The 24,413-nt window shown below is 37.5% G+C and overlaps 1 protein-coding gene across 1 annotated transcript; it reads right to left on the bottom strand.

Moving 5' to 3' along the window:
* Window positions 1-913: 913 nt before the first annotated feature.
* On the bottom strand, window positions 914-23,315 carry LOC131841416 (cationic amino acid transporter 2). The gene is made up of 14 exons (XM_059189733.1): window positions 23,027-23,315; window positions 15,190-15,438; window positions 13,581-13,709; window positions 12,678-12,833; window positions 12,073-12,177; window positions 9,673-9,810; window positions 7,655-7,803; window positions 6,876-6,973; window positions 5,525-5,664; window positions 4,867-4,969; window positions 3,978-4,132; window positions 2,622-2,788; window positions 2,261-2,369; window positions 914-1,307 (listed from the first exon to the last, which is right to left on the bottom strand). Exons 1-14 carry the CDS (start codon window positions 23,127-23,129, stop codon window positions 1,171-1,173), a joined length of 1,938 nt encoding a protein of 645 aa, XP_059045716.1. The 5' UTR covers window positions 23,130-23,315; the 3' UTR covers window positions 914-1,170.
* Between the last annotated feature and the right edge of the window lie 1,098 nt (window positions 23,316-24,413).

Raw genomic sequence — 24,413 nt, forward strand, 5'->3', positions numbered from 1 at the left:
CAGCCGATAAGCAATTTAAGCAACTAATTAAGCTATTAAACAGTCGTTATTACTGTTGTATCTGACATATACCTTAATGATAAATGATTCTGAACATATTTAACACCGGGGGCGAATCTACTTAAGGGCTTTTTAGGCTGCAGCCCAGGGCCCCGTGAATACAAAGGGTCCCCAGCCCCACTGAAAATAATAGGCGATATTTAGGATAAAAAAACTTGTCCCTGACGAGTCTAGGTAGCGAACTCTGAAAAGGGCGAGCACAATAGATCTATGTAGGTCGCAGTGCTACAGGTGCTACACATCTGACAATAGCCCAAACAATCCAATAAAATATATATGATAAAAAAAAGTATCTAAAATATTAAATACCTATCCATTAAAGTTACTGCACCTATATCTTCAAGGCTAGGCTTCCGAGCTGTACCCGACTCTATTCAGCTCTTGATGATGCCTCGTTCAGAGGCGGAACATGTGTCGCAATGAGTGTAGACTCAATGATGGTCGGAATTTGATCACCATTAGAGAAGGTGGTAACGGTAGTCAAGTTACCACACCGAATATTTGTGGTCTCACACATGCTGATTGTAGTGGAATTAAACAAAATAATACAAATCCATCAAGAAGTGAAATCGACTTCCGCAAAATAACATCTAATTCGATTATATATAATAATAATAATAATTTATTGCAATCTGAGTTTGTGTTAAGTTGTACATAATAGTTCAATTCATTTAAACATACAGATATAATTGAACTAGCATAGAATATATTATAATATATTTCAGGTGTCAGGTTTATTACTAGATTATTTTATTTAATTCGTTAATCAGGACTAAAAAAGTATTTATATATGCATATCAATTGTCTAGTACCCATAACAAACTCTGCTTAGTTTGGGACTAGGTGGCGCTGTGTGAATTGTTCAGTGATATTATTATTATTATAAATATACAAGTTTATGTCAGATACTCTCATTAAACGTCATACATAAATGTATGAGATTACGCTATACGTAGCAACCATGTACATTTGCAGTCATACAATGTTTGACAATACAAAATACAAAATTCAAATACTGGATATAAAAGATATGACAGTACCACTTGGGCTGACTACATCTCTTCCCGTCTCCACTCTCTCCCGCTGTTCTCTTTCTCTAACTCTTGATTGTCAGCCGAGCGTGTGCTGTAATCCGTTGTTGAGTAGCGCTGTCTGACTGTCGTGGAACTGCGTCAGCTGTACTGACTCCTGGGTTCGACGCCTCTCGCTGCTATTCCATACGCCATATGTGAAGTAGATCAAAAGACCTGAAATATATAAAAAAGATCAGTTTGTTTATTCGCGTTCGGGTAATATGCAAAGAAAGAAAGATAGAATATATTTATTCAGTGCTTTTGAGTCATTACATAGTATAAAACAAAGTCGCTGTCGCTGTCTGTCCGTCCCTATGTATGCTTAAATCTTTATAACTACGCAACGGATTTTGAATCGGTTTTTTTAATACATAGAGTGATTCTAGAGGAAGGTTTACATATGTATCCCCGTACGAGGGGCGAGTAACAAGTTACAATATAAATATAGACAACAAAAACGAAATATATATTTATAGAAAGTGTATATATATTTAAGCTATATATATTTGCAGGCTCAGTGTTTTTATGAGTCCAACTCATAAACATAATCATTGTGAATTTGAGAAATGGATAATAGACATAACTAATTAATGAATTTATATTATTTTGTTTAATTCCGCTACATTTATCGTGTGTGAGACCACAAAAATTCAGTGCGGAAACTTGACTACCGTTACGACCTTCCCTATTTTGATCACCAATCATATACCGTTATTGAATCTACACCCATAATGTAACACGTGTTTCGCCTCTGAACAAGGCATTATCAGCCATTGAATAGAGTTCGTATATAGCTTAGCGTGTAGGATTATTACACTCTTATGATATGTCAAATCTACCATCAGTTGCGAATGCTTTCGAGCTAAGAACTGACAATAAACTTAGGTCTTATTCTTTTCAAAAGAGCTTGTACATCATTAGAGTAATACAGTTTATTTTTTAATGGAACGAATCGTCGGTACGGTTCGTCCGGACTGAACTTACTATATTGAGCGTAAGAAGAGCGTCCAAATAGCTTCTAAGAAGATAAACTTATTGAGTATTCATATATTCTCGTAGTGTTTAGGCAATTGCATCTTCCTTATTCCTTTTATCCTGGTAAGGACCATAAAAACAATACAACTTACCTGCCGAGATCCAGACTCCAAATCTAACCCACGTCATATAATCCAAATTCAGCATCAGGTATACATTGATGAGAATGCTGAGACCTGGCAGCCAAGGGACCAATGGTACCTGTAGACAATAGAACACGTTAGAAGTGTAAAATTCAAAATTCAAATTCAAAATACAAAAATCATTTATTCATGTAGGACATTTTAGCCCCTTATGAATTTCAAATTTTTTACATTATAATTTTCATTTTATCATAGCATCCAGATTGTGTGGGTCACAGCACTCACAGCAGACTCATACATCGTTATGGTCCTTCGAGCCGGATTTCCTGATATATTAATTACTTTGCAGATAACCCCTCATGATACATACATAGAAAGCTAATTTCTTCTCTGACACCGGCTGCCTGGAGATGGCGTACAGCGTGGAGACGACCAGCAGCGCGCCCACCACCAGCATCGCCGTGGGCCCCGGCTCGCCGCGCAGGATGGCGTCCCCGTACTGGTTGATGCTGGACATCATTATGAAGCACCACACTCCTGGAAACAAGTAAATGGTATTATAGTTGAGTTACACTGATTTGAATATTTTAAACTATTAACGCGAAAGTTTGTAAGTATGGATGTTTGTTACTCATTCACGCAAAAATTACTGAACGGATTGTGATGAAATGAAATTTATGCATAAGAATAAATATAGACATCAGCGACCGCTACCGTAGCAGGAGACGAGCGCGGCATAAGACATCAGCGACCGCTCATAGACGTGCGCGGCCACCAGCGCGGCGGTGGCGGCCGTGGGCGCGGCGGCGGCCGTGGGGGGGGGGGGGCGGGGGGCGGGGGAGACATCAGCGACCGCTACCGTAGCAGGAGACGAGCGCGGCCACCAGCGCGGCGGTGGCGGCCGTGGGCGCGGCGGGGGGGCGGGGGGCCGGGGGGGCGGGGGAGACATCAGCGACCGCTACCGTAGCAGGAGACGAGCGCGGCCACCAGCGCGGCGGTGGCGGCCGTGGGCGCGGCGGGGGGGCGGGGGGGCGGGGGAGACATCAGCGACCGCTACCGTAGCAGGAGACGAGCGCGGCCACCAGCGCGGCGGTGGCGGCCGTGGGCGCGGCGGGGGGGCGGGGGGGCGGGGGAGACATCAGCGACCGCTACCGTAGCAGGAGACGAGCGCGGCCACCAGCGCGGCGGCGGCCGTGGCAGCGACCGCCGTGGGCGCGGCGGGGGGCGGTGGGGGGGCGAGGCGGGGGGGAGACATCAGCGACCGCTACCGTAGCAGGAGACGAGCGCGGCCACCAGCGCGGCGGTGGCGGCCGTGGGCGCGGCGGGGGGGCGGGGGGGCGGGGGAGACATCAGCGACCGCTACCGTAGCAGGAGACGAGCGCGGCCACCAGCGCGGCGGTGGCGGCCGTGGGCGCGGGGGGGGGGGGGGGGGGGGGGGGGGGGGGGGGGGGGGGGGGGGGGGGGGGGGGGGGGGGGTGGGGGGGGGGGGGGGGGGGGGGGGGGGGGGGGGGGGGGGGGGGGGGGGGGGGGGGGGGGCATCGGCCACCAGCGCGGCAGCGCGGCGGTGGCGGCCGTGGGCGCGGCCGTAGCAGGGGGCGGGGGGGGGGGGCGGGGGAGACATCAGCGACCGCTACCGTAGCAGGAGACGAGCGCGGCCACCAGCGCGGCGGTGGCGGCCGTGGAGCTCGGGGTGCCGCCAGTCGGGGGAGACATCAGCGACCGCTACCGTAGCAGGAGACGAGCGCGGCCACCAGCGCGGCGGTGGCGGCCGTGGGCGCGGCGGGGGCGGGTGTCCGGATCAGTTCCGCGAGGGGCCGCAGTACGCCGCGTACAGTGAGCGCGGGCGCCGGCACTCGCTGCGCCGCCGGGCTGCACTCGTATCTGTGGACACACACACTTTTATCCAATTGAAATGACAAACGCGCTTAGTCCATCATATTATAACTGATTACCGTCGCCTATATATTCATGTAGGTACATAACGTATCATGAAATAACTCGAGTTACCGGTAATGTGTTACCATTAGGGGCACTAACATGTCACGCCTCCAATCCCGTAATTTCACGGCTTAAATCTCAGCCTTTATATGTGTTCCGATTAACCAAAACACATTTTACAAAGTGACTGAAACAGATACAACTCAGGTACTTTATAATATATACCTTAGAAAGGCTTTTGGATGCGTGGCAAAGGATTTGATATAAAAAGTAAAACACTCGATAAATTTCCTTTATTTTTATAACCAAACACGCCGCATAGTAAAATAGTAATCTTGAAAAAATTTCAAGATTCCTCTTTGATGTGTGAATGTCTAAACTAATTAGCGATGTCTAAGATGACAGTCGCATGCCTCTACCTTGTTAATGTGTATTTACTTAAAACATATATTAATTAGAGCAACAAGCATGCAAGAAAGATGCTACAAACATTCAATTGTAGAATTCAGTGGTAAATATGACGTTTCAAAAGTTCTTGTATTAAGTTTAATTGAAAAAAGATTATTTCTATATCACCACTTGTACACAAAATAGCAAAGGACAATAAACAACAGTAATTCTTTTAAAATATTCGTTGCCTATTCTTAAATTATAAAGAACTTGACTGGTTAGTATACCTGAGCAGTAGAACACAAGAAGCGACCATAGAGTAAGCGAGCAGAGTGCCGATGGACATCATATGGATCAGCTGCTCCAACTTGAAGATCATCGCCAGTGTACCTGCCACATGATATTATATTTACAATTTTCGAAAAGGATATATATTAGCTACCCACCCGGATCCGCACGGGTGTACATGTATTATACATATAAACCTTCTTCTTGAATCACTGTGTGTATTGCTAAAAACTGCTTTAAAATCCAAAATAATTAATATCAAAGCGAAAAGATAGCAGAAGCCACTTAATTATACTATGTAAAGATACACTCTATGTTGCGGGTAATAATACTATGTTATCAGTTGAGACGATGTATATTACAGATGGTAATAGACTAACAATATGTATATAAAAATATAGATCTTATATACTAAATAACGATAGTAAAATGTAAGGACACAGTTTAGACACGGCAGTGTTTAGTACAATATTGAGTTTGTCTTACTAGCTATAATTAATTGCAATTATTATATTTATGACGTACGCGGGACACTGTTTGCGCGCGCGGTCTTTCTCGTTCTCGTTACCTACATTTACATGCCCATTCTTTCCTGCGTGAAAGCCGATTCGCACGTGAAAGAACGTATAAAGTCAGCTTATAATATGTGATTATTACCAGTGAAGACTCCAGCGACGAGGGTACCAACGAGCGGAGTTTGGAATCGCTGGCTGACTCGGCCCATACAACGGAACAGCAGCCCGTCGGATGACATCGCGTACATGATGCGTGGCAGGGGAAACACCGCGCCCAGCAGGCTGCACAGACATACACACAATTCGCTTATAGAGGTCTGGGTGGTGTAATTTACACACGCTTACTTCCGATCGCTGGTTCGATTCAGCGCACAGTACAAATGTAAGTGTAGTCATGAGTACGATTATTCGTATTGGTCTGGATATGTTTATTTACTTATTACTACCAATTTCGCACGGGTACATTACAAATGATTAAATTTCTTTTATGTATTATAATATACGTATAGTATATGTATAAAACTTCCACTGAATCCCTCTATCTATTACTGTAAACTGCATGCAAATCAGGTACTTAAGCATACAAATAGCAGCGGCGACTTTGTTTTAACGTCGTACACTATATAAAGATAAAGGAAAACCAGAAACCATTGACTATGATACCGATCTCTCTAACGGTATCGAACCACCTAGCTTGAGGCGAAATTTTACATAGCTTTGTATATTACCTAATATACAACGGATTGTGTTCTGAAGGATTGTTCGCATGAACCTAAGGCTACTTTTTACCACTCGCCATTGACAGGGAATTCATCTCCACACGCTGGAACCTAAGTGGTCTCCGACAGTGAGGTTTCAAATGAACTTCCTCCCGCGTACACTTACATTGTGGAATAAACTCACTGCCAAGGTTTTCTCAGAAGAAACTACTACGTGGAGTTTTTGAAGAAAGAAAGAAAGAAAGAAAGAAAGAAAGAAAGAAAGAAAGAAAGAAAGAAAGAAAGAAAGAAAGAAAGAAAGAAAGAAAGAAAATTATTTATTTGGTACACTGAAAATAATTTTTAAAATTTAATTTACATTTTATATTAATAATTAGAGTACCAACTAGGTCTCCGCTCAGCATATGTCGTGACGGGGTGCCACGACGCTGGTTTTCAGCGGACACCTTCATATACAATAAACATAATAAAATAATAATAATAATACACATACATACATAAATCCAGGCGGACAACACAAAGCAAAGAAGAAGGATATATTAACCTTTCCTAAGTTGATGTACACACCACTGCTGTTTAAAACGTTTATTGTCTACGGTAACTGTTTACCATCAGTCAGTCTGTACGATATATTGCCACCAACATAGTTAAAATATACGTAAAGTTGCAACAAAGAAAGCATGGCAGCTGAAAACGGCGAGACTGAGGTATCCACTGAGATATCTTCTAACAATCTACCACTTATAAAATCAATATTGATTCAAAATAACTGACCTGGAGCAGAGCGCGCAGATGGCGCCGACGCTGACGGCGTACTTGGCCCAGGACCAGCCCAGCCGGTCGTACACGAACGGGAACGGGGCTTTCTCATCCTGGTATATTGACAACATAGATTTACATTATTATACTAGCTGTGCCCGTGGTGAAATTGTATATATTATGTTATATGTTATTCTGATGTATAAGCTATATCTGTAAAGTTCCATAAAAATCCATTCAGTAGTTTTTGACAATAGTATATGACCTACTTGTTGAGAATTAGGGAGCTTCAATGATAGACTCGACGGACAGAATAGAAGTGTGTTTATTGTTTTTTTTTTCGGACTACTCTAATGCTGTTGGCCGTAGCTGGCCTTTACAGCTTCACCGGACGTTATGGGGCGAGTGCAGATGGCACTCCAAACCCGCGGAAGGACTTATGGAGCGGCTGAAGGCCAACTTCTGCCTGACGGATACGACTTTAGTCTGAGGGCACCACTAGGGGTTCGAACCTCGGCTCAGGCCGTCGTAATATCGATCCCCGTTTGAATTGGACAGGGGATCTATCGGAGGGGTAGTTATTGTAAAAATATTCGGGCTTAAATATACCATTTTACACGTGTCGCTTTTAAGCGCAGCTGCAGGTAACGACGGCTTGAAGGTTGCGCAGCTGCGTTTCTAATAAATCTTACACGTGCTGTGCGATAAGGATTCTAGGAAGTGGATGGTGGCACGTGTAAAAACTGTGTTGCTACAATGTAAAGGCGCTTAATAGGTTTCCTATATATGCTGACCTGCATGTAGTAGGGCAGCATGAGGGTGAGCACGGAGGAGACGCCGCAGTAGGCGAGGAACACCACCAGCAGCGACGCCACCACCGCGAACGGGATCGTCTTCTGAGGACGACGCGCCTCCTCGCCCGCCGTCGCCACGCAGTCGAAACCTGACCCAATGTACATTGATAACTATACTGTGTGCCCTGTATCATGGTGCGGGTGACAGTTTCATTTCACTCTTGAACAACAAATTATGACATAGTATTTCAACTGTACCACATTCGTAATATATTAAATCATTGATAACTGTAGTAACTTAAATTTAGCAACTGTTAAATATCGCAATTGTTAAATGAAACTCACCCGCACCATGCTACAGCGCACATAGTATAACTAAGTACCTGCCACTTCTTATTATTTTGTTATGTTGATAAAATACAGACTCGATAAATATAAGAGATGTGAATGTTTGAAATGTAATACTTGTAACATTTCTGTCGACACTCGAGATCCTTCCATTTAGTACCAACAACAACAATAACAAAAAAGAGTCCATTTTGTATGGCGATACAAGTATTTAATAAGCTTCCTGACGATATAAGAACTCTCTCTGGAATATTATTTAAAAGAACTGCATGAATAGTTAGTTTCCAAGTGTTATTACTCAATTAAAGAGTTTTTGGATTACTAAAATAATAAATTGTTCCTCATGACATTTAGATTTATATACAAATTGACATATACCTACCTACAATTATATAAACAATCGATAATTTAATTAACTTAAAATTTGTACGCTTGATGTAAGCAGATTTTGCAAGGGCCATGTTTTTGTATAACATCATATATGTATGTACCCAAAATCTATTGCAAATAAATTTATTATTATTATTACCTTTCCAGATAACAGAGATTTAAGTTCTATGAAGTTAATCTACGTCTCGACTCCGCGTCGAATGTACGCGTTACTAATCAATAAAACAGTATCTACTGTAGCACACTATCAAATAAACTTACTAATCACTACATAGTATAAAACAAAGTCGCTGTCGCTGTCTGTCCGTCCCGATGTATGCTTAAATCTTTAAAACTACGCAACAGATTTTGTAGCGGTTTTAATAGATAGGTATATGTATAATACATGTACACCCGGGCGAAGCCGGGGCGAATAGCTAGTCTACAATAAATAGTACAATTACTTCACCAGTATACTCACTACCTATATACTACAGTAACATTCTAAGGGGCCGTTCAAGTATTACGTAAGCACTATAGGGGGGCGGGGGCTCTTTTCTTTGCTTATTTTGGGTGACATGGGGGTGGGGGAGTCTGTATGATGATTACGTCATCGGTCGTAATTTACTTTTTTACACGAATGGCAACCCTCACATTGTCTTTGCTAAAAAAACAATACATTAATTAAGAAATGTTTACGTAAGCATGGGTGGAGGGGGTAAGAGCTTTGCTTACTTTTGCTGACAAGGGGGATGGGGAGTAAATAATTGTGATAAATCTGCTTACGTAATACTTGAACAGCCCCTAATAAACAATATATTATGTAGCGACATCTCATCACATCATACATAATGCTACAGTGGTGAGGTGATAACCACCGCGCTACAAAAATAAAAGAATTTTTGGTAAAGTTATGTTGTGCTTTTCTAGTTACAAATCCACTTTCTTCCATCCATCGATATTTATCCATCAGATAGGCCATATGCTTGTTCGCTACTATGATAGTACAAAAAAAAATCTCAGGACAATTTACACAGCGCCATCTAGACCCAAGTTAAGCTAGCTAAATCTTGTGTTATGGGTACTGGATAACTGATACAAATGTATAGATTTTTTTTCTAAATACCTACATATATACATAGAAAACACCCAGACCGACACAAACAATCATACTCATGAATACAAATGTTTGTGCCGTGCGAGGAATCGAACCCGCGACCATCGGAAGTAAAGTATATTAAACCACTAGACCACCGAGGCCGTCAAATACAAAAAATCCATTATAAGTTAACAGTGCATACCTATAAAACCATAGAAGCATACGGCAGCACCCTTGATGATGCCAGCTAACCCGTACGGCGCGAAGCCACCGCTCCCGAAATCCTTGCCAGTATTTTGGGGAACTTCGGAGGCAGGAATCTTCCAATTCTTGCTATCAGCTGCAATATATAAAATATTAAAAGTAAACCATTTTTTAAGTTCTAAGTAGAATTATTTAGAGGTTTCGTCCTCGCTATCTGATACGGATGTATGTAGAAGAAATTGTTATTAGTCACGCCCAAATAGTAATTATTGCACTTGTCACTAAATACTATAAAACAAAGTCGCTGTCGCTGTCTGTATGGACAGACCATAGGGATGGCCCTATATATATATGCTTAATTTTTTAACCTACACAAGATTTTGAAGTGGTTTATTTTAATAGATAAGAGTGATTCAAGAGGAAGGTCAATATATATAATACATGTACACCCGTGCGAAGCCGGGGCGAGTAGCTAGTTATATAGTATAAAACAAAGTCGCTGTCGCTGTCTGTCCATCCCTATATATGCTTAAATCTTTAAAACTACGCAACGGATTTTGAAGTAGTTTATTTTAATAGATAGAATGATTCAAGAGGAAGGTTAATATATATAATACATGGGGGCTGTTCAAGTATTACGTAAGCAGATTTATCACAATTATTTACCCCCCATCCCCCTTGTCAGCAAAAGTAAGCAAAGCTCTTACCCCCTCCACCCATGCTTACGTAAACATTTCTTAATTAATGTATTGTTTTTTTAGCAAAGACAATGTGAGGGTTGCCATTTGTGTAAAAAAGTAAATTACGACCGATGACGTAATCATCATACAGACTCCCCCACCCCCATGTCATCCAAAATAAGCAAAGAAAATACCCCCCGCCCCCCTATAGTGCTTACGTAATACTTGAACGGCCCCATGTACACCCGTGTGAAGCCGGGGCGAGTAGCTAGTTATATAGTATAAAATAAAGTCGCTGCCGCTGTCTGTCCATCCCTATGTATGCTTAAATCTTTAAAACAACGCAGGGGATCCGTATACAGTCATGTTAAAAAATGACTGTCTATTCTAACAAAATAGTGCTTTATTACTATGTTCATAGGGGAGCCCCTATGAACATCATGACCATGCTCTTGGCACATTAGGATAATGGAGCCATTATCCTAATGTGCCATGCCAATGAGCCTCTAATAGGTGAAGGACGGCCCTGCCCTAAGCATGGGCGTAATAGAGCCGAGTATGTTAAATACACACATGTATCGTACGTTGATTTTTCAACACACTTGCGAGGGAACGCAATAAAAAAATCATTATATATTGTTGATTGTCAATTATTAAAACAGTTAGTAGAAGTATAATTATTAAAGTGATAAGCATTTCCCGCCATTTTACTTTTTTAAATCGGCACGCTTCCTACTGGCTGGCGCCGCGCAGTATCATCATCTGCTTCTTCCTTATCCCATTTATTTGTGGTCGGCGTAATATGTTTTTCTCTTCCATTCATCTCTGTACGCAGTCATCTCATTCGTACTGCGGTTAGGGAATATAACTTCACTATTTTTAAGTTATTTATAAGTTCCATTTTTCAAATAGCTATTAATACAAAGGGTAAACATGTAAAATGTACACAATAATAAGTCACTCCAGTCTCTACAATACAGGCCTGCGAGCCTAGTGTAGAACTACAGTAAATTAAAATGTAAATGTGCATCATGAACAAATATTATTATTATATTATACTAGATGAAAACCCGGCTTCGCTCGGGTGAAATGTGGGTGGATATTTCTGTAGTCATCGGTTCTCATGGAACATTAAAAGTAAGCAAGGCATAGATTTGTAAAGCTTCGTTCATTGTGTTTAATAAATATAGTAAATAAAAAGTGCAAAAGTTTTTATACAAATAATTTTTATTTTTTTGTAAACTTTAAGTTAGGCTAAAATTGGCTTGTATCCAGATCGTAAAACAGATTAATAAAAAAAATTGGCAAATTTGTCTCGCAATCGGCCAATTTCAGGTTTAAAGAAAAAACACATACTCTTTTATCATAAAAAAGTGTCAAAAACAATTTCTCGAAACGTCAACGACCGAAAAAAATGCCAGTGAAATGAAAAGATGGCGACTGCGGTTTGTTTGTCAGTGTCATTAGAATTTAACGAAATACTCCATAATCCGAATTTTGCGGATATATGTTGTCGACTCGAAATCAATATTTATTTATGTTTTGTTATTCACATAAGGTTTCTTTCGAGTCTAACATACCTCTTGACGGAATTATTAATATAGATTTGCGTTCATAACGCACGTGTGTTTTATGAGCTCCTTTATACATCTAGAAGTAGTAAAATTAGACTATTTTACGGGCAAGTGTGTTGGTAATGTATATAAACGACCACTTACCTTTAAACGATCCCGATATGATGACAAACAACACTACACACAGATTCACGCCCGTACAGAAATTGTTGAATTTCGACGATTCTTTCACGCCAAATGCGAGGGCCACTGAAAATATACAAATATTATGAAATGTATACAATTTTTTCCCCAGGACAATTCACACAGCACCATGTAGTCTCAAGTTAGCAGAGCTTGTGTTATGTGACAGCTGATATGCATGGATTTTTGTAAATATATCTATACATCTATACATATAAAGAAAATTTGAGTGTCTGTTTGTAATATTGAAATAACCGTTTTTTACTACATGCATATGAATATAAATACGGTACGTACACCAAAATAACATTTTTTACAATTTTTGTCTGTCTGTCGGTCTATTTGTTCCGGCTAATCTCTGAAACAGCTGAACGGTTATTGACGGGACTTTTTTTTTGGCAGGTAGCTGATGTAATAAGGAGTAACTTAGACTACTTTTATTTTAGAAAAATAGAGCTAAATTCCACGCAGACGAAGTCGCGTGTACAGGTAGTATATAATATACATAGAAAACATATTTTTTGTTCACACACTTTCGCGTTTATAATATTAGTACAATGGCTTACCAGAGAATACCATGATGACGGCAAAAGCAAACAAATCGGGGTAGCTGGCCAAGTGCGGCGAGTCCATAGGCATCGCCGCTTGTAGGTACGACGAGATCGCCTTATTGAACAACGAGTCCAGATATTCACTGAGTGCCTTCACTACCGACGCAGCACCTTGAGTATAAATAAATAATCATTACATACTATAAAACAAAGTCGCTCTCGCTGTCTGTCCCTATGTATGCTTAAATCTTTAAAACTACGCAACGGATTTTGAAGCGTTTTTTTAATAGATAGAGTAATTAAAGAGGAAGGTTTGTGCCGTGCGAGGAATCGAACCCGCGACCATCGGACGTAAAGCGGTGTGCTAGACCGCTAGACCACCGAGGTCGTCAATATATTGGAATATCATAATAAAAAATATATTATATATATATACAGTGGACCCCCGGTAGTCCGACAATCATTTTACAGGGCAGTGTCGGACTATCGAATTTGTCGGATTATAGAGTACTGCCTAAGACCCCTTATAGTCCGAATTTTTTTACAAAAGAGTACCTTGTAATCCGACAAATTATAGATCCAATGATGATTCTTTATATTATATACATATACAGTGGACCCCCGGTTATCCGACAAACGTTTTGCAGGGCAGTGTCGGACTATCGTATTTGTCGGATTATAGAGTGCTGCTTATAGTCCGGAATTTTTTACAAAAGATTATCTTGTAATCCGACAAATTACAGATCCAGTGATAAGATTCTATGTTATATATATATATATATATATATGTATATGCACTCTGAAGTATATTGTCAAAGTAATATTCAATAACAAATAATAGACAATGTCGGATTACAAGGGGGGCCGGATTACCGCGGGTCCACTGTATATATATAATATATTTTTTAGATAACTTACCTATAATATATTCTAATATTAAATTCCATCCAATTAGAAACGCTATAAATTCCCCCACGCAGACATAACTGTACACGTATGCTGAGCCGGCTTTTGGCACCCTGGCACCGAATTCTGCGTAACATAGACCTGGAACAATGTATGCTCATTTATTCAGTATTAGTTATTCATGACGACCTTGGTGGTCTAGTGGTCTAGCACACCGCTTTACGTCCGATGGTCGCGGGTTCGATTCCTCTCACGGCACAAACATTTGTATTCATGAGTATGAATGTTTGTATCGGTCTGGGTGTTTTCTATGTATAATATGTATGTATTTACGAAAAAAAATATCTATGTATTTATATCAGTTATCTAGGACCCATAACACAAGCTTTAGGTAGCTTAACTTGGGTCTAGATGGCGTAGTGTAAATTGTCCTGAGATTATTATTATTAAGATTATTATTATTCAATAGTACTGTATCATATTACTCCGTCATACTCTTGAACGGGTGCTGCTTGTGGGGACTGGTCTGTTTGAGTTGCGAACACTGATTATACTATGCACGTTTGTACTGTATTAGTCGATAAGATACTAAACCACTAGCATTGTATCATATTACTCCGTCATACTCGTGAACGGGTGCTGCTTGTGGGGACTGGTCTGTTTGGGTTGCGAACACTGATTAGACTATGCACATTTGTACAGTATTAGTCGAAAAGATACTAAACTACTAGCATTGTATCATATTACTCCGTCATACTCGTGAACGGGTGCTGTTTGTGGGGACTGGTCTGTTTGAATTGCGAGCACTGATTAGACTATGCACATTTGTACAGTATTAGTCGAAAAGATACTAAACCACTAGCACTGTATCATATTACTCCGTCATACTCGTAAACGGGAGCTGCTTGTGGGGACTGGTCTGTATGGGTTGCGAACACTGATTAGACTATTTGCTTTTGGAATAGCATACGCTGGTGGACACTATTCTCCCAAGTTTGAATTTAATAATTAATCTGTATTATTGTAAATATGTATAATAATATTAATTTGAAAAGAATACGAGCTGAGTTTCTTGTCAGTTCTCATCTCGAAAACATTCTGAACTGACGGTAATTTTGACATATCATAAAAGTCTGTAATAGACCTACATGAAATAGAAATAGAAATAATTTTTATTCAAATAAACTCATTACAAGCACTTTTGAATAGTCATATTTTGATTCTACCACTCATTCGGAATGCAGATTCATCACAAGAAACTTGTTTGTTGCTCTTTTGAATAGATGTTTTTTTTATATTATGTAAATAATTACAGTATAACAAGTAAGAGGCATGCGATAATCAACACAGAAATCGCTACGCACTCATTATTAGTGTAATCAGATAATATTGTCAGTGCTACGGATTTTAAGTTTTTCTATAAAAAAAATAACGAATTCTTCAATTTTATAGTAAGCTTTTTTTGCAAAGGATGTGTTTTATTTGACATTTAAATCTATTTTCAGGCAGAGATATAACAGACTCTTCTATTTTGTTGTAAAACCTTACGCAATTGCCAAAAACGAATTACTAACTTTAGTAAAACGATATGAATTTGAAATAAATAATCATCGTTCCTCACCAGCGAACACGCTGGCGACCGCAGCCAGCAGGAAAGACAGTATGACAGCGGGCCCGGCGTAATTCTTCGCCACATCCCCCGCTAACACGTACACCCCCACGCCGAGGGTGCTGCCGACCCCCAGAGCCGTGAGGTCCAAAGCCGAGAGCACCCTGGCGAGACGAGCGGCGCCCTCTTCCGCGGCTTTGCGACGAGACAGCACGCTGTAGGTGACCCGCGCCGCATGTGACACCCCTGCTTTTAGACCTCCTGAAAAAATAATTGTTAAAAGTATTTAGACATATTTATTTTTTTTATCTATCGCTCATTCGGAAATCTATATCATAAAAAGCCACTTGGATATTTCTCTTTTAAATCATTGTTGTAACTTTACATTTCTGCATTTTAAAAAATACAAGCTGTGCTCGCAGCGTCACTCGTGTTAAATTTCATTAAAAAATATAGCCTATATGTTATTCTCATGCATAAGTTATATTACTGTAAAATTTCATCAAAATCCGTTTCGTAGTTTTTGCGTAAAAGAGTAACAAACATGGATGCATGTTTGTACTCATAAACTTTCGCGTTTAATACTAATAAGATAATATAATATACCCTGCAAAGTTTTTTTGGTATCAGCCAGATTCGAACAAACGACCTTTAGTGTCGAAGTCGTCTAGTTAAACCAATAAGCCATGACTCTGGAAATTGGTTTAAAAATAACTTTAGAGCTGTGCAAGTGATATTTAAAATGAATACAAATCGACTATTAATTAGCGATCTGACCTTGTATAATACCTAACATATATTTGGTTGACTGGTAGAGGATGCCATCAGGCATTAAGTCCGCCATGTATACATTTTTGTGTGCAAAAGAATAAATAAATAAATATACTCTGACAAAATAATATAGCAATTCATATTTCTTCAGGTTGTTATCTAATTGAATGTTTTTATTTTAATAATATCTGTACTGTATATCTTAACATTTTAAAACGACGATTTAGCGGTTTTGAAAACCGCTTTACTTCCGATGGTCGCGGGTTCGTTTCCTCGCACGGTACAAACATTTGTATTCATTAGTACGATTATTTATACCGATCTGGTGATTATTATGTGTATATTTGTATTTATAAAAGATAATATATTTAAATATTTCTATCAGCTCTCTAGTACCCTTAACACAAGCTCTGCAATGTCTAGACGTTAGGTCAATTAGCCAATCGTGGTGAATTCACCGGTATTGAGTAATTGAGTAGGATGGTTCCTAAGAGGGGACCACGTGGAGGTCAACCTGACATAATGCAATGCTAACGTGGGTAAAGGGATTGTTACTACTGTGAACTAATTACTCCATCACTAGCAATTTATTAGCATCCCATCATCATCATCATCATCAGCCCACTGCAGTCCACTGCTGGACATAGGCCTCTTCCAAGGCACGTCACTGGGCACGATCTTCAGCCCCTCTTCCATTTTTTACCCGCAACCCTACGTATGTCGCCGCTCCACCTAGTTGCGGGGCGTGCTACACTACGTTTGCCAATTCCATAATCATCCATAAAAAAACGCTAACAATGGAGCTTCCAGTTCCTATTACCAACAATTCCCTACCTCTCAGAAAGCAGTTCTGCAAGCCATAAAATTCTCTTTCTCTTGTAAATTTTAATAATAGGAAGAGTAATAGCATTATAAAATACTATCTACTCGCCCCGGCGTCGCTCGGGTGTACATGTATTATATATACATATATATAAACCTTCCTCTTGAATCACCCTATCTACTAAAAAAACGAATATCACCCTAAGTGATTTTTTATTACAAAATCAACATTTAAAAAAAATATTACTATACTCGTACAAAACCTGGGCAGGTAACTAGTTTAGAATATGGAATCTATATGCCTACCTCTCTGAAAGGAACATGAGAATCACCCTTAAGTGATTTTTATTACAAAATCGACATTTAAAAAAAAAATTACTATACTCGTGCAAAACCTGGGCAGATAACTAGTTTACAATATGTAATCTATATGCCTACCTCTCTGAAAGGAACATGAGAATCACCGTTAAGTGATTTTTTTATTACAAAATCGACATGTAAAAAATATATTTAATTTATGACGACCTCGGTGGTCTGGGGGTCAAGCACACCGCTTTACGACCGATGGTCGCGGGTTCGATTCCTCGCACGGCACAAACATTTGTATTCATGAGTATGATTGTTTGTATCGGTCTGGGTGTTTTCTATGTATTTACAAAAAAAATATCTATGTATATGTATCAGTTATCTAGCCTAGTACCCATAACACAAGCTCTAGCTAGCTTAACTTGGGTCTAGATGGCTCTGTCTGAATTGTCCTGAGATTATTATTATATTACTATACTCGTGCAAAACCTGGGCAGGTAACTAGTTTAGAATATGGAATCTATATGCCTACCTCTCTGAAAGGAACATGAGCATCACACTTAAGTGATTTTTATTACAAAATCGACATTTTATAAAAATATTACTATACTCATGCAAAACCTGGGCAGGTAACTAGTTTAGAATATGGAATCTATATGCCTACCTCTCTGAAAGGAACATGAGCATCACACTTAAGTGATTTTTATTACAAAATCGACATTTAAAAAATATATTACTATACTCATGCAAAACCTGGGCAGGTAACTAGTTTAGAATATAGATTCTGCAGTCACGACATTGCTGATTATTGTGGTACGCAGCAAAATGACTATACAGCATCTAGGTCGCATTGGTCATTTTGTTGAATCGACAGAATATCTTCAGAATATAGTGTATGATATGACGTATATAAAATAAATTCGAGGTCAAAACCTTATTACATGATACACTTTTGCTGTTCAAATCTAGCCGACAACAAAAATCATATGTGCTAATTCATATTTCAATTAATAGAAGAAAAACATATGTAACAAAAATGCAATAGAATACGCTGGTCGACTCTACATTCTCCACAATTGAAGAATAAGATCTGAGTTTCTTGTCAGTTCTTCTCATCTCGAAATCATTCCGATTTGACGGTAGATTTGACATATCATAAGAGTCTGTAATAGACCTACATGAATAAAGATATTTTGGGTTTGAATTTGAATTTGATAAATAAAGGTATTTCGAACCTCTCTATAATAGACCTTTATGTATAAAGATATTTTGATTTAATATTATAATGTAATACAGCCATAACGAAGCCTCTGACTATCCCCTCTGGGTTAACAGTCGTGAAATATATTATTAATATAGTTTTTCGGGTTACAACACGAATAATATTATGGTAAACAAGCTGACTCCGCTACTGTTTTCCCATAGAACTTGAAATTTTTTTTTATCTCAGGACAATTTACACAGCGCTATCTAGACCCAAGTTAAGCTACCTAAAGCTTGTGTTATGGGTACTAGATAACTGATACAAGTACATAGATATTTTTTTTTCGTAAATACATACATATTATACATGGAAAACACCCAGACCACAGATAACATAATATTACATACCCAGACCGATACAAACAATTATACTCATGAATACAAATGTTAAGCTACCTAAAGCTTGTGTTATGGGTACTAGATAACTGATACAAGTACATAGATATTTTTTTTTCGTAAATACATACATATTATACATGGAAAACACCCAGACCACAGATAACATAATATTACATACCCAGACCGATACAAACAATTATACTCATGAATACAAATGTTAAGCTACCTAAAGCTTGTGTTATGGGTACTAGATAACTGATACAAGTACATAGATTATTTTTTTTCGTAAATACATACATATTATACATGGAAAACACCCAGACCACAGATAACATAATATTACATACCCAGACCGATACAAACAATTATACTCATGAATACAAATGTTTGCACCGTGCGAGGTATCGAACCTGCGACAACCAAAAGTAAAGAGGTGTGCTAAACCGGTAGACCACCGAGGCCTTTATATTATAAAGGGTACATGTGAAAACATCCTTTTAAAAAATACAGTGAAAATGTAAATGAAACGATAAACATATCCCATAAAAATATATAGTATAAAAAAATCCTTTAAAACAGGTTATAGAACATATTCCGTACTACAAAACTACGTACAATTGGAAATTGCCATGAAAATCAATTAGTTGCAATGATAACATTGTTTATTCATATCAAATGAACAATACACATGTTGTATGAAAAATTTATGAGTATACCTGAACACTCACACTGTGACGTATCAAATTAATAGTAATTATATATCAAACATATTTACAAACTAGCTGTTCTCGCGACATGGAATTTAACTTTATTTTTCAATTATTTTTTTGTTCTCGCGACTTCGTCCACGTGGAATTTAACTTAATTTTACAAAAAAAAAAATTTTTTAACTTCTAGTTGCCTAAGTTACTCCTTGTTACATCAGCTACCTGCCAATAAAAGTCCCGTCAAAATCGGTCCAGCCATTTCAGAGATTAGCCGGAACAAACAGACAGACAGACAAAAATTTTTAAAATGTTATTTTGATGTACCGTATTTATATTCATATGCATGTAGTAAAAAACGGTTATTTCAATATTACAAACAGACACTCCAATTTTATTTATACGTATAAATGTATAGATTACATTACATAAAAAAAGTAATTACATAAAAACTATTACGTACGTATAATGGACAGCATTACGAAATGTCACCGTCTACAGAACACAGACCGTAATGAGACGCGTCTGGTGGTAACCAACCGACAATTACACCAATTGGGTGCCCGGACAGCACTTGATTGAATATTGAAAGATGGCAGCCATGTCGTAAAATATGTATCAGCAAAAAATATAGCTAACGTTCACGCAATCAGCGCTCCGTGCGATTTGACTGTTTAAACACATCCATAGAAATAAATAGAATTGTACTGTCTGTTTGTAATTTCAAATTAACATCTATTCCCTAAAATATCGATATAAATAAATTTATGTGTCCCTTTGAAATCAAATAGCTAATCACGGATAGCATATGAAAATACATATAGTACTTATATCAAAAAGTAATGTCTGTTAGTTCATGATAATCTCTGAAACAGACAAGTTTGAAAATTATTTTTTGTAATGAAAGACCGAAAGAAATGGCTAAACCGGTTTTCATGGGACTTATTTTTTAATAGATATATTAATTTATATGGCGAAAAAATTATTGCTGGGTCCGCTATTCTAATATTATAAAGCTGATGTGTTTTCGCTGAACACACTAATCTCAAAACCAACAAATTAAAAAATCTTTGTGTCAGATTACCTATTTATTCATGAAAGGAAAGAAATAACATCACTCTATAACCAATAGAAACGAAGCCTTATTGATAAATGTAGCAAAAACAGGAAAATATATAAAATTGATTCGTTTGTTTAAACACACTAGTGACTGGAAAATGCCCGTCCAATTAAAATAAAATTTTTGCATTTCGTAACACTGAAATTAAGGAATGCTTTAAGCATTCTAGTCTCTTACTAGTCCTCAACTGAAATAGCTCGGCGAAATGGACAGTAGGAATAGTAAAAAAAACGTAAATGTTCATGTGACAGATGTTGGAAATGAATAAATTATTTTGAGTTGGACTTTGATTTAGTCATTTCTTAGTTCAATAATCACAATAATGTAACTGTTAAATATATATAATGTAATCATACTCTATTACTCAATCTCAAGAATCTGTCAACTATTTTTTTTTTGTTCCCTGTAGGTATATCCGCAATCAGTAAGTGTACTATAATCAGATTGGTTGGTAAATGTATGTAATAGGTAATGATGTAATAGTCATTTACATATACATATGTCGAAATGCTGGAACAATTTACCACCCCCAATTCAAAATATTATTCAGTTTCGTATTTTAAATATAATTTAAAAAAATATTTACTCGCAAGTTTAAAAATCCTAAATGTGGCAGATAAATGCAGTAGTCATATATACGTATATATTGAATAAATATGTTACTTATATTATATTCAAGCTACATTATATTACACAATTAAGTCTTTCAATCAACACTCTTACGAAATTTTATACTTATATATTTTTCTTCTGTTGATTACACATACTTATAATTCATCTATTTAAGTCACTCTTCATTTTATATATTTAAAATCATCAAGAATGCTATTTCTTTTTTTCAAATGGCTCCACTGAAAATCAGCATTGTAGTGATACACTGCGGCACCAGCTGAGTGGAGGAGAGTGAGCCCTTTCAGCTCATAGCGAATTATTAGTTTCTAAGTTTTCTTTTCTTTACTCTGTAGGATGATGCTGAATAAATGATTATTATTATTATTAACTTGTCTTAAATATGTCAAACATGTCTCTCTCTCTCTCTCTCTCTCTGTTAAATGTACTGTGTGAAATGTATTCTCCTTAATTTGTATATTTAATTTCTGTTATAAAAGTAATAAAACAGTTGAATACAAGTTTTTATTATCCATTGGCAATGCTCTGCCCAATATTAACCAACCTGACTTCATGCTTATCCTAACATCTCCACTGCCAGAGTAAACACAGCAGTAATAATAATAATAATCTCAAGACAATTCACACAGCGCCATCTAGACCCAAGTTAAGCTAGCTAAAGCTTGTGTTATGGTAAAAAAAATAGATATATTTTTTTGTAAATACATGCATATTAGACATAGAAAACACCCAGACCGACATAAACAATCATACTCATGAATACAAATGTTTGTGCCATGCCAGGAATCGAACTCGCGACCATAGGTCATAAAGCGGTATCCTAGACCGCTAGACCACTGAGGTCGTCAAATGGTAATGTATACTATAGAAGATATATTATATTCACTAATTCCAAAAATTCTGTGCATCGTTATATCAACATAAAATAAGGGTTGTAATTTATTTTTATATTAGTTTAATTCAAGCTGACAGTCAACCTGATAGTAAGGGGTAATCATTACCGAAACATATAAGAAGCTCCAAAGACAACAGTTTACCATGTGACATTTGAGTACTGAGTGTCAGTATGTGAAATTATAGTATAGAGTCCTTTAATTCTACAGCCTTATCTGTTTAACCAAAATCGGCCAGGATTGCTTAAAAGCAGAGAGCAGAGAGCTTAAGAAAGCAGTTTGACTGAAATAGATAGACAGAGATATGCATGCAGCTACAGACAGTACTTTATCAGACCTGCTCTCCGAAAAAACAGCTGCTAACTCTGACAACACAAAAAACATAAAACATTGGAATAGTGAGGTCGCTCCATGGAGCCTATGAAGACACCAGGTTTCTGAACTTCTGGAAGAAGTTTGGCTAGCTACTTCAATAGTCTTGGTATTACACGCAGCCCTATATGAGAGCCTAAATGCAGATAATAGAATCCAACATACAATATGATATATAAACAGACAAGTTTTTAAAGCGTTGTATTTTATTTATTTTAGTTATTTTAGAAAGATTAATGGTGTAATTCTTCACATGTTATTAATCATTGTATAATTATTACATGCCAAAAAATTCCAGCAAATAAATATTTTAATAACAAAGTTGTGAATAAAGTTTAGATACTATAAAATAAGGGAAAATCTAAAGATAATATTAATATACCTTCACGACTATTATACCATATGGGGTATTTAGAAGCATTTCCTACTGTCAATGCTGTGGTGAAAGTAACACTTGATATGTCCACATTATGCTGGATAATTTTGATTCCAAATAGCAGGAGACGAGCATACCGCCGTCACTCAAATTCAGGGTCGAAAGTAGTATCCAATTAAGGAAGCGCCGTTTTAAGACGATTTCAATGGGATTGGTTTTCTTTCAATAATAACCTTATAATTTTAAATCTTACCTTCTGCGAAAGCCTGTTTCACGGTGTAAGCTTGGCCTCCATTTTGCCGCCCATTTCCATACACAATATTCCCATTTTCACCAGAATCTCCAGGATACGGCATGATATGTAATCAGACACTGCCGCACTTAACCTAAACTATAAATCTATGAAAGTAAAGTGGCCACTTAATTTCAAATAGGAGAACTGACTCATATGAACTACTCTCTGTGATAATATTACAAAATTAACTCAAATAAGTTATATTACAGAGAAAGTAAAATAGTTCAAATAAACTTGAAATTGAGTAAAGTAGATTGCGTCAGATTCAAACCAATTTTTTTTATATCCAGGGTTGCCATACTATAGTGTTCATATTACTACACAGAGATGTATGTAGCAAGTAATTTAATAATTTTTAATAACAATAGTTGATAAGTATAATATGATTAATAACTACAGAAGTAAATAAAAAAACCATATTTTTTTGTATCATATGTATTGTTATAATTATAGTATCATCTGGTTAATGTACAGAATAGTTTAGCCGATTCAAATTATTTTAAACTCAGGAAAACACATACAGTTTAGGTAGTAGAGATACCTGAATAATAAAAAATATATATTTTTTAACCTTACAGAAGGTAAAATATAAAAAACGAATAAGATTATAATGACGCCATCTTTAATATATTTTTTAACAATCAGACTGTAAGATTTGTGCTTGGCACTTTTGGCGAATATAAACTGTGCAATGATGTGCACAATAGTGCACATAAAGTTAGCAAGATATTTTGTTTATTACAAAATTTAAGCACGTTTTACTGCAAATAAAAGATGTCGCAAATCAGTTGCTACGAGCAGCATTGATGTTAATTATATATGAATAGAGTCGTTTTCTACGTCTTATTGTACGGTGCTGGAACGGACAGAATATATTTGTATTCAAACTTTATTCTTTGTCACCGACCTTACACTACATACATAGTACATATATAAGTAGGTACCTGAAATAGTTTTTTCATTGAAACCATACGTATGTATGGTTTGTAAAATACTTTACAATGTAACCGATCTCTAATTCCCAATAGATACTAACAATCCCCAGGAAGAACCTATTTACACAAATAAGATAATATTATATACTATTAATATGTAGTATAATTCATTATATAAGTATAATAAATTTTATTGCTTGTCTGTGTACCTTTTCATCAAACGATTAAAAAAAACCTTAGGTTTTTAATTTCATTCATCGACACTCATACAAGAAAACACAAATTATATATTATGTTGTTTATTTAAAAATAACCTTATCATTATAAAACAAACAAATATGCAATGGCAACATCGAAAATTAGAAAACTTATCTTTTAGTGTACATTTTATGAATGGACATTATTTGCGA

This window comes from Achroia grisella, unplaced genomic scaffold, assembly GCF_030625045.1.
Source record: "Achroia grisella isolate CSIRO2021 unplaced genomic scaffold, CSIRO_AGI_Agris_v1 utg168, whole genome shotgun sequence".
Taxonomy (NCBI): domain Eukaryota; kingdom Metazoa; phylum Arthropoda; class Insecta; order Lepidoptera; family Pyralidae; genus Achroia; species Achroia grisella.